Consider the following 16,374-nt stretch of genomic DNA (forward strand, 5'->3'; position numbering starts at 1 on the left):
AAAACCGAAAGCCCAAAATGAAACTTTCCTCAAAATTACTACGTGTGCCACAGTTAAGATAAACATCTCATGGAATCACCGAGGAATGCAAGAGTTCTACATCAAAATGTGTATCTCTCTGTGATGTTAAGCCTTAGGACAGTATCATTCAACACTAGCTAATCTAGTTTGTATTCTGCATATGTAATAAAAATCCAATATAACTCAGAACATAAGCAAGCCAAGTCATCATTGTACACACATACCAAAATCTGTGCTTTAGTGGAAACTATGCTCAACATTATCCAAAGCTTCAAAATTTCAAATAATTGTGTGCAGCCAGCAGCCTTTTGGATAAATGTTTCTGTATAGCTTCAAAACAAAACAACAAAATAACCCTTAAACAGTATTGGGGTTTTGTGCAAAAAGGTACCACTTCTGCTTTGTTTAATAGGAAGAATCCTTTAAACATTTTACCAGTTTCACCATGCATTATAGAAATAGTCATGAATAATACACAGGCAACCTTACAAATTTTTTTAAAGGTTGTGCAGATTAAAGGCACTGGAGTAAAATTTGGGTTGTGGTTGGACTGCTTGTCCAAATTGCTGCTTGGACTTTCAAATCAAAGCCTCGATCCCTGAAAAACCCATTGCTGTTTGATGTTCTCTCATTTTCACTTGTTGCTTTTCCTACAGTAAAGTCTGTGCAGTTGCTCTCATTACTTTTGATTGATACTGTTTGTGATCTTAACACCCATAATAAAAGACAAGTGTCAGATTTTTAAGAGATGGGTTAGACAATCATATGGTTGTAATGCCCTTAAACTAATTTGCCAGTTATACAGTCCATTTACCCAGTCATGAAAATAAGAATAATCTTTGGTGGTGTTAAACTACACAGTACAGTTCTATTGAAACAGAAATGTGCACTGTATGTTCCTGCATGCATATTCAGGAAAGTTATTCCAGATGAATATAGCGTCACAGCGGTTTAAATAGAAAGATTTGTCCTTAATATCATTTAATTCTTGGATATGAACATTAATGCTTCGGAAGTTGCATAATTAGAACCTGAAGCCTGATGATCAGTGCAGTTACACAGTGGGAAGTCCTTGTTATGTCTTACACTTGCTACAACAAGTACAACATATTTTTATCTTATGACAATCCAAAAAGGTAACAAAAGCTAATTAAAATAAGAAATATTAACATGAAAAATATATCAAACAGGAACCAGTCCATTTACTAATCTTAAAGAACGTCATTAAGTATTGTGAATTCTCACAAGAAATTGACACATAAAGGGTTGAAGGAAAAACTCGTAAAAAACATATTTTGGCTTCAAACCCTGCTCAAAGTCTTCACTGCAGTCTAACCTCATATAGTACCTCAGCTCTTTTCCTTCAGTCAATTCATCACTAAAATGAGAATAAACAACCAACTTTGGATGAGAGCAGCTGCCTCTTGTTGAAGTATGTGTGTACCGAGTGAGAGGCTTTCCGAATTCCTTTATTAAGATTCTCTTTAGGAAATATAAACCAATACTCACATAAGCAGACTTTTATTTTTGAGCAATCCAACAGATAGTCTAGGTGGCAGATACTAGCCACCTATCTAAGTATTTGCAGAAATTATGTGAAGTGAGTATGCTTTTTCCTGAAGAACCTGCTGCCACTAAGAGGCAGGAATTGCTGCATGTTATCCTGGACAATTTAAAATTCTTGTGAGGACTTCATAAATAAGTACGATACTGATACTCCTATGTGGATTTCAATGAGGCATCATACAAAACCGAGCATCAATAATTCAGTCCCCAGAACCAGCGCCTCACAGTATCTGATTAATGTTGCAGCTTTGGGCTTTGGACTTCCCGGGTAAGTGGACTGGCAAAGACAGTAACCTATCTAATGAAATGCACTGGGAGATGAATTAAGCCCAGCAGATTCCCATTGTGAGGAAAGTCTGCATAAAAACTAAGATGGAAAATGGAGGGGGAGAGAGAACTCAGTAGTGCGAATGCACTGAAAATTGGATGTGTGCTGCTGTCGATATAACTAAGCAGAGAACTTATAATCTTTTTTCTATACAGCACAAGGAATCAGTTATATTTATTACTGCACTTATTTCTAATTCATTTTCAGTACCCAAGACTTCTCAAAAGAGAAAAGAATTCAGAGGATTTCAAAGATAATTATAAAGGTTAGAATAAAAAAAAAAAACATACATGCAAACATTGTCTTCAAAGTATAAACACCTAGAAATAAAAAGGAATGTTCATCTTGAGTATGAAATTATGTTAATGAGACATAGAATTAATCAACACATGGAGGGAAGTGTGTTATTTATTTGTTCATGCCTAGAATTTTTCTAAGGATGGAACAAAAACTTGGTGGACTTATTTAAAATGAGATGGGCAATATACTGATGACTGTAAATCCTGCCTTTTACTCAGTAGAGACAAGCTAAATCTTTCCATTTGAATTTAGTTCTGTTATAATAGATAAGAAAAATTACATGTGGGTGGAAAGATAGTCATTAAACATTGTATATTAGAAACTCATTATAATTAGAAGTCTGATTTAGTGAACATATTTATCACTGAAGACATTAACCATTGTAGAGTTTATTTGTCTTTTAATCAGGAACTGGCCTGATAAAAATTAGATTGTCAGGAAACCATGTTCTCAAAAAGGAAATGGCAGATGGTATTACCAGGAAAAGTTCTGTATCAGTCCCTACTGTCAGCAGTATGAGTCTGCCAGTGATTTAACGTTCTATTTTACCACAGTGTATAACAACAGTGAGTATGAAGTTGACTTGAAGTACTTAGAATTATGTTGGCTAACACATTTAGCAACATATTTCCTATCAGTAAAATCAGTAAAAGAAAATAATCTGAGAACTGTGTCAACTGATTCATAGTCAGTGGCCAGAACACAATAAAAATAAAAGATGTGCTGTGAATAAACAAATAAATATGCGTAGTCAGCCACTGAGAAGGCCATAATGTCAGCTGCTGATTAATTCTGTAATCCCACCCATGAGAGCTGAGCTACCTAACTAATTTCTTTTAGAGACATTCAAATTGCAAAGATTACTTCCAAGTAAAGCACAGCATACAGGCAGTGTGGAGGCATACAGAACCTTTCTTCAATTATTTGTTGGTGTTGAATTTTTTTTAATCTACATACGTTAATGATCAGCACAATTAAAATATTATCCTCTGCATTTAGTCACAGTTCTGGTTTGCTTGAAAAAACATCAGCAATTCACTTTATACATCCTATTATAGTTAATCATTTGCATTAATTATGTCTTGGTTCTATTACAAATCCTCTGTATTTGAGAAAATTGGTAGAATGTGGAATTTTTCTCATACTTACATGAAATGCAAGTGTAAAACCTTTTCTGTGAAATAACATTGCACAATTAGATCATTAATTCTGTTAAGCATAGAAAGTGAGCTTCTGCTTTAAGTTGGAAGTACTATTAAGATTGTATTCTACCAAAAAGAGTAAGTTAAATTTTTACTTTCTCTAACAACACATTATCAACAAAATCATACTGATGTGTGACCTTGAGAGACATGAGAGCATGGAGGTGGTAAAGGTGTAGTTCCTACTGCAGTAACAGTGTTGATCCTGAGATGGAAGAATTGTGATTGCAGTTTGATTAGAAGTGGTTCTTCTTTCAGTGTATTCCAGTTAGCTATGACCAGTCAATGTCTCTAGAGACTAGCGATTCCTACTTTTCTCCCACCTTACTTCTGTTTGTGTTCAGTTTGGACCGCTTGATTTCTAGTTGAAGCTTTATAAGCAGAGATCATACATACCTGGATCATTGCCAGCAGGTGACTAGGAGCTCAGAAAAAATTTTCCTGTAAAAATGATTATATGTGGTATTAGCTGTAAGTAATTTGTGCCTCTCCTTGAGTATTCAGCAAGATCGTTATACTCTGTACTGTCATCTCAGTATTTAGTATTAAATTCCTGCTTTTTTACATGTTGTCTAAATATGTTGAGGTTTGCTCCTTTTATTAGACTTCTTGCATGTCACAACAAATATTAAGACATGAATAATATGTAAGTTATGTGACCTTACATATCTTTTAATAATCTTGTAGCACTGCACATCTGTTTCAGTCATTCAAGCTTAGAGGTGCTATGGAGAATAGCTTATTTTAGTTTGCAGAGTGAAATCCCAAGTGAATGGAATGAAAAGATACATTTCTACAGTTAGGAAACAAGAAAGCTGACAGGAAAGAACAACATGGTTTCTGCTGAAAAAGATTGCATTAAAAATATTAAAGGAATATTAAAATATTTCATGAGTTTATTTTCAGTGGAGTTCTCTAAGTCTTAAGATGTCATCATGATGCTTTATTATTGTCCCATTTACTATGTAAGCTTTATGTGCTATTTGATAACTATGTCATTTTCTTATATGCAAAGTAACTTTAAACATCTCAATATAAATAATGTAAAATGTGGAATCTTGTTTAATAATTAAGTATTAAAACCTTATTTTGAACACTGGATGGAGATGTAATTCACACTTTTTAAAAGGAAACTATTACCAAAAATGATTGTGAGATTATGAAGAGCATTTACAATTTTATCAGAGCTAAAGAGCATCAATTTACTTGTTACTTACTGCTCTTCACAGAATTTCCCTTCCTGTAGGAAGCAAGACTCTGTGTTCTAGTATGAACTTACTGGCTGTTTTAATATTTGATGTTCTTAGTGTGGAGAGTTTTTAATTTCCTGAACTTTTATTTTTCATCCTGCTCACGTAGGCAACACGGAAGGAGATTGAGAAACGCCAGGTCCATCTTAAGAGCATCAGTGATTTAGGAGAGAATTTGAAGACAGTGCTGAAAGGAAAGGAAAGTCTAGTGGAGGATAAACTCAGCCTCCTGAACAGTAATTGGATAGCAGTTACTTCACGCGCTGAAGAATGGTTCAATCTTCTACTGGTAAGGAAAATGTGTTTGTTCACATAGAGGACATGTTGGTGCCCAGTCATAGGTGCTCAGCCTTATAGGGGTGCTTCTTCTGGTGGCCTGAACTACGCTTATTGAATACATAAGTACACAGACAATCAGATTGATTTTTGTTTAGTACATTAGGTATATTTTCAGAATCTGTCTGCTTACAGAGTGATGGTTCTGTGGAGTCTTGATTGTTACTGCTTCCCATTCTTGTCTACCTCAGTAGTTCCTGGACTGTTTTTTGTTTGTTTTTTTTTGTTTTGTTTTTTCATAATAAATGAAATGTGGTTTCTCCCCATGGACCTAGACTACTTGAATATGAATCAAGTGACAGAAATAGTCAACTAAGTTCAGTAAGTCTTAGTACTAATACCAACAACTTGGTATTGCTTGGTCAGCTGCTTTTGGCTGCATTAGCATTTTTCTTTGGAATAGTACAGTTGGGAAGTTAAGTCCCCACTTGCATGTTGGTGTGGTCCACAGGGTAGTTTTGGTGTGTGTGAACTAGATTCATTTCGGAGACAACTAAATCAGGAGCTCTGCTCCAGGTGCATACATAGTGTGCTCATGGAATATGGTCTTTCGGAACTGTATGATCCTCCTTTGGATAGTTTATACTGCATGTTTTGTTGGGGATAATTACTTAAGGGGACCAGATTGAGCCTAGTCAAAAGTAAAATCCCTACTACCTATTTAATACAGATTCAGGAGCCTCAGGCCCACCTGCTTCAAACTGCTGATAGTCACATGACTGTATTCTCCCTTAAAATTCATTCTGCCATGAAGAAATGACAGCTTGAACCCTTAAACACAAAAGGATCTTAACCATTGGGCTGCCAGAATGCTTTTGGAAATCTTGTATGCTGTTTCTGTTGCTGGGAGCATGGGAATGCAGCTTCAACCCAGACAAACTGAAGTGATTCTCAAGGTTGTGTTAGCCTTTATCATGACTTTTCAGAGCTTGATGTGTTAGAGCTCCACTGGAGCTTGTGTGGCGACATTACAAATGCTTCTGTGACAGATATACAGCATCAATACGGGGCTGTTTCGGCTGTATGCAGTATACAAGTGAAAGCATTTAGTTGTATCTATTCTATCTGGAAAACTTAAGCATTTCGTTCAGTGTGATGTAGGTGCTCAGCTTCAATGTGAAACTGTTTATAAGAAAGATATAATGGAGTTTATAGACTGGTGTAGTTATGCATTCGTCCACATACTCTCTTTCTTTGCTTTGGATTCTTTTGTTAATATTTACTAGAACCCATGATTAAAAGGTATAAGAGAGGAAGTTGGTCTTTTACTGATTTTAGAACAGTATAAAATAAAGGTACATACATGTGGGGGCCAAAAGGACTAGGAAAATCTTTGATTTCAGGTGTGTGGTACACACATGTATTGTGTGGATATGCAAAGGCCTCGTTCTAGTGAGATCACCAAAAAAGACAAAATGTTTTGAAATTCAGGAGAGAAAAAAGATTTATAAGAAAATCAACTAGAACAGCTTTTTAAAAAACAGAATCTTAAAGCAGAGAAGTTAAATGAGGTGTAAATAAGAGTTTTATATATAAAGCTCCCATTCTTGATTGTGACTTTGCAAGTGTATCCTTGTTTCAATCAACTTAGTGGCTTTCCAAAATGAGTTCTGTAACTGGTTCTTGGGAAACTCTTCTTTCCACCTCCAGTTGGTCTGGCTGTCAGCTTCCTTTTCCTCTCAGCAGTCTGGCCGAGCTGCAGATGCCTGCGTCTTACTGTGACTTTACCACCCTCCTGCCTGTCACTTTGGAAGCTTCTCTCTCTCCTAGAATGTCTTTTTAAAGAAAACTAACATATAAAGTGAGAGCAAACAAACAACAGATTTTCTCTTTCACAAAACAAGCAGTTAGTGTGTAAAATGAAAAAGTTTAACTTCATAATGTATGCATGTTTGCCACAGTTGGCATAATTATGGCTATCATTTCAGTTCTCATTACTTTTTTTGTATGCAGTATTTACCTTTTCCACATACAGGAATATCAAAAGCAAATGGACGCTTTTGATCAGAATGTAGCTAATGTCACAACTTGGATATATCGTGCTGAAATACTGTTGGATGAATCTGATAAACAAAAACCCCAGCAAAAAGAGGAAATTCTTAAGGTAAAAAAATGTGATTTTCTGAAAAACATTAATTTTATTCTAAAAAGACTGTGTCAAAACTAGCCTATTTTAAAAGGTATCACAAATTGATTAACATCCTTTTTTTCTGTGATAAAGCTACCCTCTGGCAGATTGTAAATTACTTAATAAATTTGTACTGCATTACAAAAGTTAAACCCTTGCAGAAATAAAACCAGATATGTTATTATAAGTCTTTGGGAATTCCTGCTGAGTAGAACAGCAGTGTACTAAGCCTGTGTTTGCTGGAAAATACTCTTTAAACACATCTGATTGAACAAAATCCTTTTTTTCTGTGTTCTTCATTTTTAATTGTTTTTCTGATTTTCTGTGATACTTTTCTGATATCTCCGGTATCTGCATTTGATATCTCTGTCATATGATTGTTTTAATTCTATAAACACTGTTTATGTTGAGTCCTGACAAACACCACAGACAAGAATATTATATAGTGAATTAGATATATAATAGTGGGTTAATGTATTGATCAGAAGGATTTATCGCATTGTTTGACCAACTGATGAAAAATTAACTTGCAGGATAGATGTGAATTTTGAATTTTTGAACTATCTCATTTAAAATACCTTTTTTGTTAAGATTAAACAACTTCAGATTATTATCTATATAGATTTTTTTTTTTCTTCTGAAATCGGTGTGAAGTTTTACTTTGTATTGAACTCTATAGTCAAAACGTGACATCTGAAGAACAGTTTGCAAATCAAAATCAGAATTGTATTGCTGACACTAACATAATAATACCATTTACTAAAGAAAAACTTTACAAGGCAGAGCATACATCAATGCTTCATTGATCTCAGCAGGATTGCAGGACAGACCTTTGTAGTTGAATGAGCAATTTTGTCATCATCAGGTAGAAAGTACATTTTTCTTTGCCATCAATGCAGGTATATATATTTGTATTGCACAAAGGCATTTCATACAGACAGTGAAATTTAATTCGTAATGCCCAACTGTGTTTATGATTTCTGAATGCCTGGCTATCTTTTGCGGCCTCTGCCCATACTGGGATCTACTGTTAAGATTACTCTTGCAGAGGAAGAAGATATTTGCCTTCAGCTTTTTGTAATTTGTGGTAGATTTATAGAAAAAATTCCCACTGTTTTTCATCTGGTCATTTTTTTCTGCCTCAACTATGGGCATGAACATTAATGAAAGCAACAACTATACATCCAGTTCCATAATACATGAATTAGCAGCTCTTCTTTGCTTTAGGAACATAAAATAATTTGGCATATCCTGATATATGCTGAGGACTGTATTATTGCAGATAAGAACCTGCCTACAAATAATGTTCACCATTAATTTCCTCTAGGAGATACTAAAACAGACATGTAGATACATTCCTACTATAAATTTGAGGGTTATGACTGGGAATGTTATCTAATGTATTTCAACTGGATTTACACACTCATGCAGAATTATCTGAATTTGCTTTGTGGTTTTGCTCCCTATTCCTTTGCACACTCTCTCTCTCTCTCTCTCTTTCTCTCTCTTTGCATTTATTACTAACTTCAAGCCCTGTCTCTTGCTCACGGACTGTAGCGCTTAAAGGCTGAGCTGAGTGATACGCATCCAAAGGTGGACTCTGTGCGTGACCAGGCGGTAGACTTGATGACAAACCGTGGAGATCACTGCAGGAAAGTAGTAGAGCCTAAACTGTCAGAGCTCAACCAGCGATTTGCAGCTGTATCGCAAAGAATTAACAGTGGAAAGGTAGGAGGACTTGCTTCCATATGGAGATGCATAGAAAACGGTATTTATGTAAGGTGCAAAATTACAACTACATAGCAGGCTGCCCTTTCCCAAAAACAAAGCTTTTAAAGGAAAAAAATGTCAATCTTAATACTTTTTTTTTTTTTTTAAAGTGTGTTTTTTGGTATTAAGGTTTTTTTTCACTGTTTCACAATTAGAAGTATTCTCTGACTTTATGTGAACCTAGCAATGATTACTTCATTAACTTATAAAGAATGAGCAACATCTGAGCATAAGTAAGATTCTTAATCTTCTCAAAGTATGAATAGCCATTTTTTTTCATAAATTGGCTTTTGGGGGCTAATTTTTCATTCAGTGCACTCAGTCTTTTCCTGTGAGGCTGTGACTCACCAAGGTTTGAGGTAGGTATAGATATAGGTATAAATATAGATGATATCGATATGGATGATATAGATAGATATAGAGATAGATATATATACACACACAGAGATTCTATCAATTACATTTCAGCTACTCGCCTGTGCAACTGGTTTGACTAGTGAATCTGAATTCAATAAGGATTAGGTAAATTTTAGTTGTGACTTCTGAATTGAAATGAGGTAGGACATAAGCCACCTCCTTTTTCAATTGTATTTGCTGCCTTTATTGCGGAGAGCTATTCAGCAGATTAAAGCAGGCAGCCATGCAGGTTGGTATATAAGATAATGGGAATGCATGGATCTTGATCTTAACTTTTTTGCTGGCTAGTATAATAGCACTGGAAATGAATGCATAGGGGATCAGTGGCAGAGCAAGAAATAAGTTTTGCAAAAAGCATGAGCAAAGAGACATGGTTTTCCTGAGTTCTTTGGCGTTTGTGCAGGGCTCAATACACTGTGTAACCAGCACATCCTTTGTGGACTTTTCATTTTATTCAGGTTTCATTTCTGTAACAGGAAGGAATATGTCTTATGGATAAAGGTCATCTTTTTTTTTTTTCCTACTGGCCATCAGTAGTACTTCAGCCTTTCCAGTGTGGCATTCCTCATTTACTTCTTACACAAGTACAAACTGCAGATAGAGAACATCTTGGCACAAAGCCCAAACAACTGTGTTGTGTGATGTTTTTATTCTGAACATCTGCTACCTGCAGTCTGGATTTCCTTCTCAGTTTTACCTTGCACTTCCACAACAGTATGAGCATACAGGGCTGATGCAGCCTTTGCTAGGGTTGTATGAAATTATTTATTGTCTTAGGGAACAATGGGACTGCCTGCAGATGGTTTATCAGGGGTTAACTGTTTGCATTGCATGTTGTGGGCTTACTCAAAGAAGGCGTAAATGATGCTCAATGCAAACATCTTCCACCTGGCAGCCTTCTATTGCAGGGCTTCTCCCGTTTATGATTGTATAGGCAAGATGAGCTGGAATGGCAGCACCTCACTAAGTTTTATACACTGTGTACATAGCAAGACTAGAGGAATTACTACAGCACATAATTTTAATGGTAAATTAGAATTTAGGGGACATTTTCCAGGACCTTGGGGTACGGACAGCTAGGGTATGATTCACAAAGGCTATCGATAGTAATAGGTATTGCGTAAGATAGAGAGGCAAAAGCTTGTCTGAGTTTTCGGTGGTTCTGCTGACTTGCTGTATGCATTTAGATAAAGGACTTAATTGCTGGGTACCTCATTTTGTCCACCTGTATGATGTAGGTAACTGCACTTCCCTTAGGCATGATTTCAGCTTCATGGGCTGAAAAATCATTGTTCTTACCGGGTGATATTATGCTTCCTAAGTGTTTTGAGGTTTTTTTCATCCTTTGGTAAAATTATTTACTCATCAAATAATAGATTTAAAAACCAATTCAAAAGGATAGTAAGCTCTCATAATCTATTTTCAATCAATTCTCATGTTTTCAAATTAGCTATATTTTTTTTCAAATACTAACAATTATCTGTACAACAGCAAATAAGAAATGACCTGTGAAGTCAATGTAAATACCTAATTGTTGTGCCCTGAATTAACAAAATGATCATAGTGTGCTAAAATGATATTTAACATTTTCAGTTGGTCTTTGAACCTTATTCAATTATTGGAATTTCATTTAGTATGTTTCCTTCCATTTTTCTTTTTGTTATTTTTTTAGCATTTGTCAGAAATTAGTAGTTTTATATTCCACTTTTATTAGTTGATTCATCTTTTAGTGAGATTTGAGTACTTTTGAAGACATCCCTCAGAGCATTTAAGAAGAAATTACTGTGTAGTTTGCTATTATTCCTACCTCAGTTTGAGTGCTCACTGAGCTTCTTGATGAAAATTTGTGAGCACAGTATTATCTCTATAAATATCATGCATTATTATATTTCCATTAATGTTCATAACTGCAAAAAATCTTTTTCATTAGAACAATCAACCAGATACAATTAAGGCGTTTTTACACTAATTCTCCCAGGTCATCTCTGTAACAGCTGAGAACAGATTACAGTTGATGTCCAGTCTCTCTTTCTTTAAGCGATTAACTTTGATTGTTACGATCTTCATTAAAAACTTTTGCTTTATAATAAATAGCAATTGTATTGACTGATTGATTATAATATAATTAGCTTATGTCTTTAGCAGGAAGGCAGTTGTATATCTAAGAGTTCCAAGAACATCATAAAGCATTAATTAACTTTAAATCTGTTTTATGCAAGACTCATCAAGAATTTGTTGCTTGTTCTTGCATTTAAAGCTGTGAAGGAAGAAAGTTTTTTCTGTTGATCCTTTGCTATGCACTTAATAAATATACAATATATATTGTACATTAAACTATCCACAGATGCTTGGGTATCCGGGAGATAAAGGGTGGTGTGTTGCTAATAAGTGGCACTTCTTTTAGAGATCAAATCTGAACACTGAGATAAAGCACCATAATTATACTGTGATTCATTTTGGGTGAATTGTGTCTATTTTGTTTGTTTGAGGAATTTTTGGTTCTGCATTTTTTGTGGAAGCATTTTTTAAACAGAAGGTCTTTTAGTGAAGCTTTGTTGATTTTTTTTAATGTTACAAAATATTGTTAGGGGAATATCTTACACAAAGACTATATGTCTCTTGTTTTGTATAGTTCATCTGTCATTTTTGATGTCCTTTGTGAGAGATCAATGATCTCAAAATAGTGAAACAAATTATCATTAAATTTTTCTCAATTGGAAGTAGTAGGTGGTTTTTAATCTGAATGGATTGCTTGTTGCTGGGTGAGTAATTTCTGACAAACCAGATTTAACCAAGTAGTGCCAACATTTAATTTTTTAGACAAATCATTATGTTACACTGTTTAGCTGAGCCTGTTCTTACACACAAATGTAAGAATATATTTAAAAAAAAAAAAAATTCACCCACCATAGAATTCTTATCTTTTCTTAGATGGAAATTCTACAGTATTGTTAAATACCTATCTTTACGTGTATCTTTGAGTAGTTTGAGTTGTATGGTGTATATATTTTTCCACATGATGGAGAGTCTACCATTGTTTTAGCAATAGGAGGTAGAACAGATGTCTCTTTTCATTGATGTTTCTGATAAAACTGTTAAGTATGTGATTTAAATAAATAATCTTTGTATTTCTTCCATTTTAGCCCTTCATTCCTTTGAAGGAATTGGAGCAATTTGACTTTGATATACAAAAACTGCTTGAACCACTGGAGGTTGAAATTCAGCAGGGGGTGAATCTGAAAGAGGAGGACTTCAATAAAGATATGGTAAATATGAAATGGAAGTCTGACTGAAGTAGGCAGGGAGATAAAAAGACCTGAGTGAAAATTAGAAACTTCCATATTTTGTTAGGATCTTTAGATGTGAATTGGACAAAATTTTACTGTGCTAATATATTATAAAATCAAAAGCCCCAAGTTAGCATTAACTAAAACTTTTAGTGATAAGTTGATTGTTAGTTTATAAGAAAAACATTTTTCTAGCCTTGTGAAAGCACTAAGCAAAACAGGAATATTACCTACGGGTCCTATACGAGTACCAGCAATATTACAGAAGAGATAATTAATATTAAAATCTCTGTAGCACTATAAAGACCAAGAAAACACAGAATGATGTATCTAAACGGTCAATATAGTAAAAGATGACATTCACTAAAACCAGATACTAGGTAATGATCATTGAAAGAAATGCCACCTGCCAGTTAGTTCTTAACCGATCTGGTTATACCATTTATTATAAATAGTTTTGTGGCTGTGGTAAGCTTTATTACTCACGTGTGCTCTTTGCAAGTAGTAAAACCATTTATGCCTACTAGGGGAAGAAAAAAAAGAAGAAAAAAGAGAGGAGTAAAATAACTCTTGTGTTTGTTACTGTTGCCACTATAGTGTGTTTTCTTCAGAGTGATTTTCAGAGGGGTGACATTTCTTGCCTGGGAAATAAGAAGGATTTGTCTTTAGGACACTCTTTCTGTGAGTCTTCAGCAAGATCAAACATATATTTCTTTACAAGCAACATAAAGAGTCAATATTCTTTTCCTTAAAAGGAATTCTTCAAAGAATACTATTTTATATGAATGCTGAAAGGAATCTTTACAGAGCTTCTTTTCTTTCTTTCTTCTATTTTTTATGCAGGAAAAGTAAAATTTAAGGCGGTATGTACTGCAGTGGTAAATTCTAAGTGAATCAGGTTTGATGGGGCAGTTTTCACTACTTGAGCGTATTTAATTCCCTTTCTTTACGTAAAATGTTTAGTGTGGTTCAAGAGATACACTCCCAAAAGATATGGCATAGATTTAACTACCATGTGAAAAGTACTTAATGGTATCATTTTTCCCTGCCAGAACAGCTGTTTTGCATTGTGTTGATACGTAAAATGGTCAGGAATTACATGTCCTTCTAGTATACTCGCAATTTAAGTGACTACTGACAGTGATTTAGAATATTTCAGATATATCTATTCTTTTTGTTGTAAAGTGAAGTATATGTTACCTTTTTGCCTTTAATGTTTTCATCCTGTTATCTTGGATGCTGCATAAAATCTAATATCAAACATATGTAGGTTTTCAAATGCTTTTTTGCTTTTACCCCTCAATTGTCTACATGTATTGTAGAAAGCAAGTAAAAGTCATTTCGTCTTCAGCATAGAACTGCAAGTAGCTGTTAGATGATTACATTGGCAGAGGAAGTGTAGTTTTATTTGTCTGTATCTCCTAGTACTTAAGTAATAATAGATTAAAATGCCTATTACGCTTGTTCTTTTTGTTCATATCAGAGTGAAGATGACGAGAGCACTGTGGAAGAATTGCTGCAAAGGGGTGACACGCTTCAAAAGAGAATCACAGATGAGAGAAAACGGGAGGAAATAAAGACAAAACAACAGCTGTTGCAGACTAAACATAATGCTCTCAAGGTATAGGAGCTACAAATATAAGCACATGCTACTAAAACCATTTTTTTCTGCATTTCAGGGCATTGTTCTGTTAAATTAATCTTCATTACTATTTAGAGATGAGTAATTTAAAACTATTTGGCTATAAACATATGTTTTCTTTTATACTTCTCTTGATGCCTTGGAAAAGACATTTTAAATCTCCGGCTTAAAAAGTGCTGTTTTGTCCTCAGTGTTACAACCATATGATTGCCAGTTGGACAACAATGATTTCTTTCCTAATAATTCCTTTTTTAACACATTATGCACATTTTAGGTTTCTCCAACAGCAGTCAAGACCTTAGAATCAGTTCTCACAAACTTATATTTTCAGTTGTATAACATACTTCTGGCAACGAATGAGTTGTTTTATGCTTTACTGAAAGATTTACGTGCTATGTTCTTTAGTGGAAAAGTGGCTTCAGCATCTTTAGAATAGGGTAGGTGGTAAAATCAATAGACCTAGCAGCTAAGAGGCTAAAAACTGAAGTCGCATACCAAAATTCTGCGTTACCACGCTCCTGGAGGTATAACTGTATGATAATGTTCCTAGAAACATCCACAGTGAGACCTATTTGGACAAACTAATAGTTGTAATTGGGAGGGAAAAATAAAAGAGGAAAGAAAGAATCTTGCAGTTGGAAAGGCTCCTTGGTCTCCTAGCATAGGCTCTGGCTGCTATAGAAGAATTTTTCTTCTTATTGGCAAGCAGAATTTTTCTCTCTTTCAAAAATTTTGATTAAGTTGTTCTTGGGTTGGGAGACGTGGCATGATTACATTTTATTATTACTTATTTTTAAGCAACATCTTTCCTTTCCTGTGGATTTCGTTTTGTTTAACTCTTACAGTTTTGCAGGTCTTTTTGAATTCAGTGAAAGACTAGCTGGAATATACTGTTGTTTTGTCCACATTTAAAAGAAACTTGAAATCTATTAGGTTTGTCTTTGACTGTCCCAAGTTAAATGGAAGTAATTCATAATTTTCATGGGGGAGAAACAAGAGAAGTATTTCTGGAACTATGGTATTGACCAGATCCTTACTGGCAGGTTTTTGCTGTTCTTATGGAATAGAGAGATTGATTTTCCTTTGAGTGACTCAGTTAATGCATTCAGCCTTGTCAGATAAAATTCAAGAATGGTTGAGGCAAATTCATCTGAGTATTTTTGTATAAAATATACCAGTAATTTTTTAATTTACTTCTAAATAAGAAGTTATAGTAATGAACATATTTTATGAATTTTGTATGAGTGAAGTAGTTAAAGCAAATGCAAATGGAGTATTTTTAATAATATTTACATGAAAAAAAATAACATTTTTTTACCTTGCTGTTAAAGAGAAGTTTTAACACTTTTATAAAGCTGAGCCATAAACACAAGGCATTTATTATGTAAATGGTATATAATTTAGAAAAAGGAAACCTGCCTTTGCATACATTTCTGCATTGAAATGATTTTCTCTTGAATAGCTACAGAGTTTGCATGCAGGCTAGAATTTCACAGGAGACCACAAAACACAGGAAGCCCACTTATGGCTAAATAGAAAGTGGGCTGTGTTTCCATCTGTCCAGTAAGTATTCTGAGCAGAAGTGTTTTATATATATAAAATACTGAGGTTTATGTAAGAGTCTTAACTTCTCTGAATATTGGTGACTTTCTCAGTGGTTTATTCAACATGTGAAAAACCCTGAATTAGGTAACTTCTTTTGAAAGAAAAAATAATCTGTTAAACTGACGAAAATATGTTGGGTTCAGCTGCTTCTGTGTTGTTAAACTGAAGAAAATATGCTGTGTTGAGATATTTATAGACTTGATTTAAATATCAACATTTAATTAAAATAATAGTGGCCTTGTGCACTTTTTTCCCCCTTTAGTGTGCACACATGCCAATTCATATTTTATAAGCCTTTAATTCATATTCTAATAATGTCTGCACTGTGAACAGGACTTGAGATCTCAAAGAAGAAAAAAGGCTTTAGAGATTTCTCATCAATGGTATCAGTACAAGAGGCAGGCTGATGACCTAATGACATGGCTGGATGACATTGAGAAAAAGTTAGCCAGTCTACCAGACCACAAAGATGAGCAGAAGCTAAAGGTAATGTTGTTTTGGGATGGCAATGGTAGATCGTTT

At 34.5% G+C, this 16,374-nt stretch overlaps 1 protein-coding gene across 2 annotated transcripts in view; it reads left to right on the forward strand.

The window, feature by feature from the left end:
* DMD (dystrophin) overlaps nt 1–16,374 on the forward strand; it is a 1,192,402-nt gene that overhangs the window by 508,666 nt on the left and 667,362 nt on the right. For both annotated transcript variants that reach the window (XM_074159135.1, XM_074159144.1), the window contains exons 35-40: nt 4,777–4,956; nt 6,979–7,107; nt 8,689–8,859; nt 12,462–12,584; nt 14,089–14,226; nt 16,186–16,338. In XM_074159135.1, the coding sequence (XP_074015236.1) occupies nt 4,777–4,956; nt 6,979–7,107; nt 8,689–8,859; nt 12,462–12,584; nt 14,089–14,226; nt 16,186–16,338 (894 nt within the window). The remainder of the gene's footprint in view (nt 1–4,776; nt 4,957–6,978; nt 7,108–8,688; nt 8,860–12,461; nt 12,585–14,088; nt 14,227–16,185; nt 16,339–16,374) is intronic.

This window comes from Numenius arquata, chromosome 1 (assembly GCF_964106895.1).
Source record: "Numenius arquata chromosome 1, bNumArq3.hap1.1, whole genome shotgun sequence".
In the NCBI taxonomy this organism is placed as follows: domain Eukaryota; kingdom Metazoa; phylum Chordata; class Aves; order Charadriiformes; family Scolopacidae; genus Numenius; species Numenius arquata.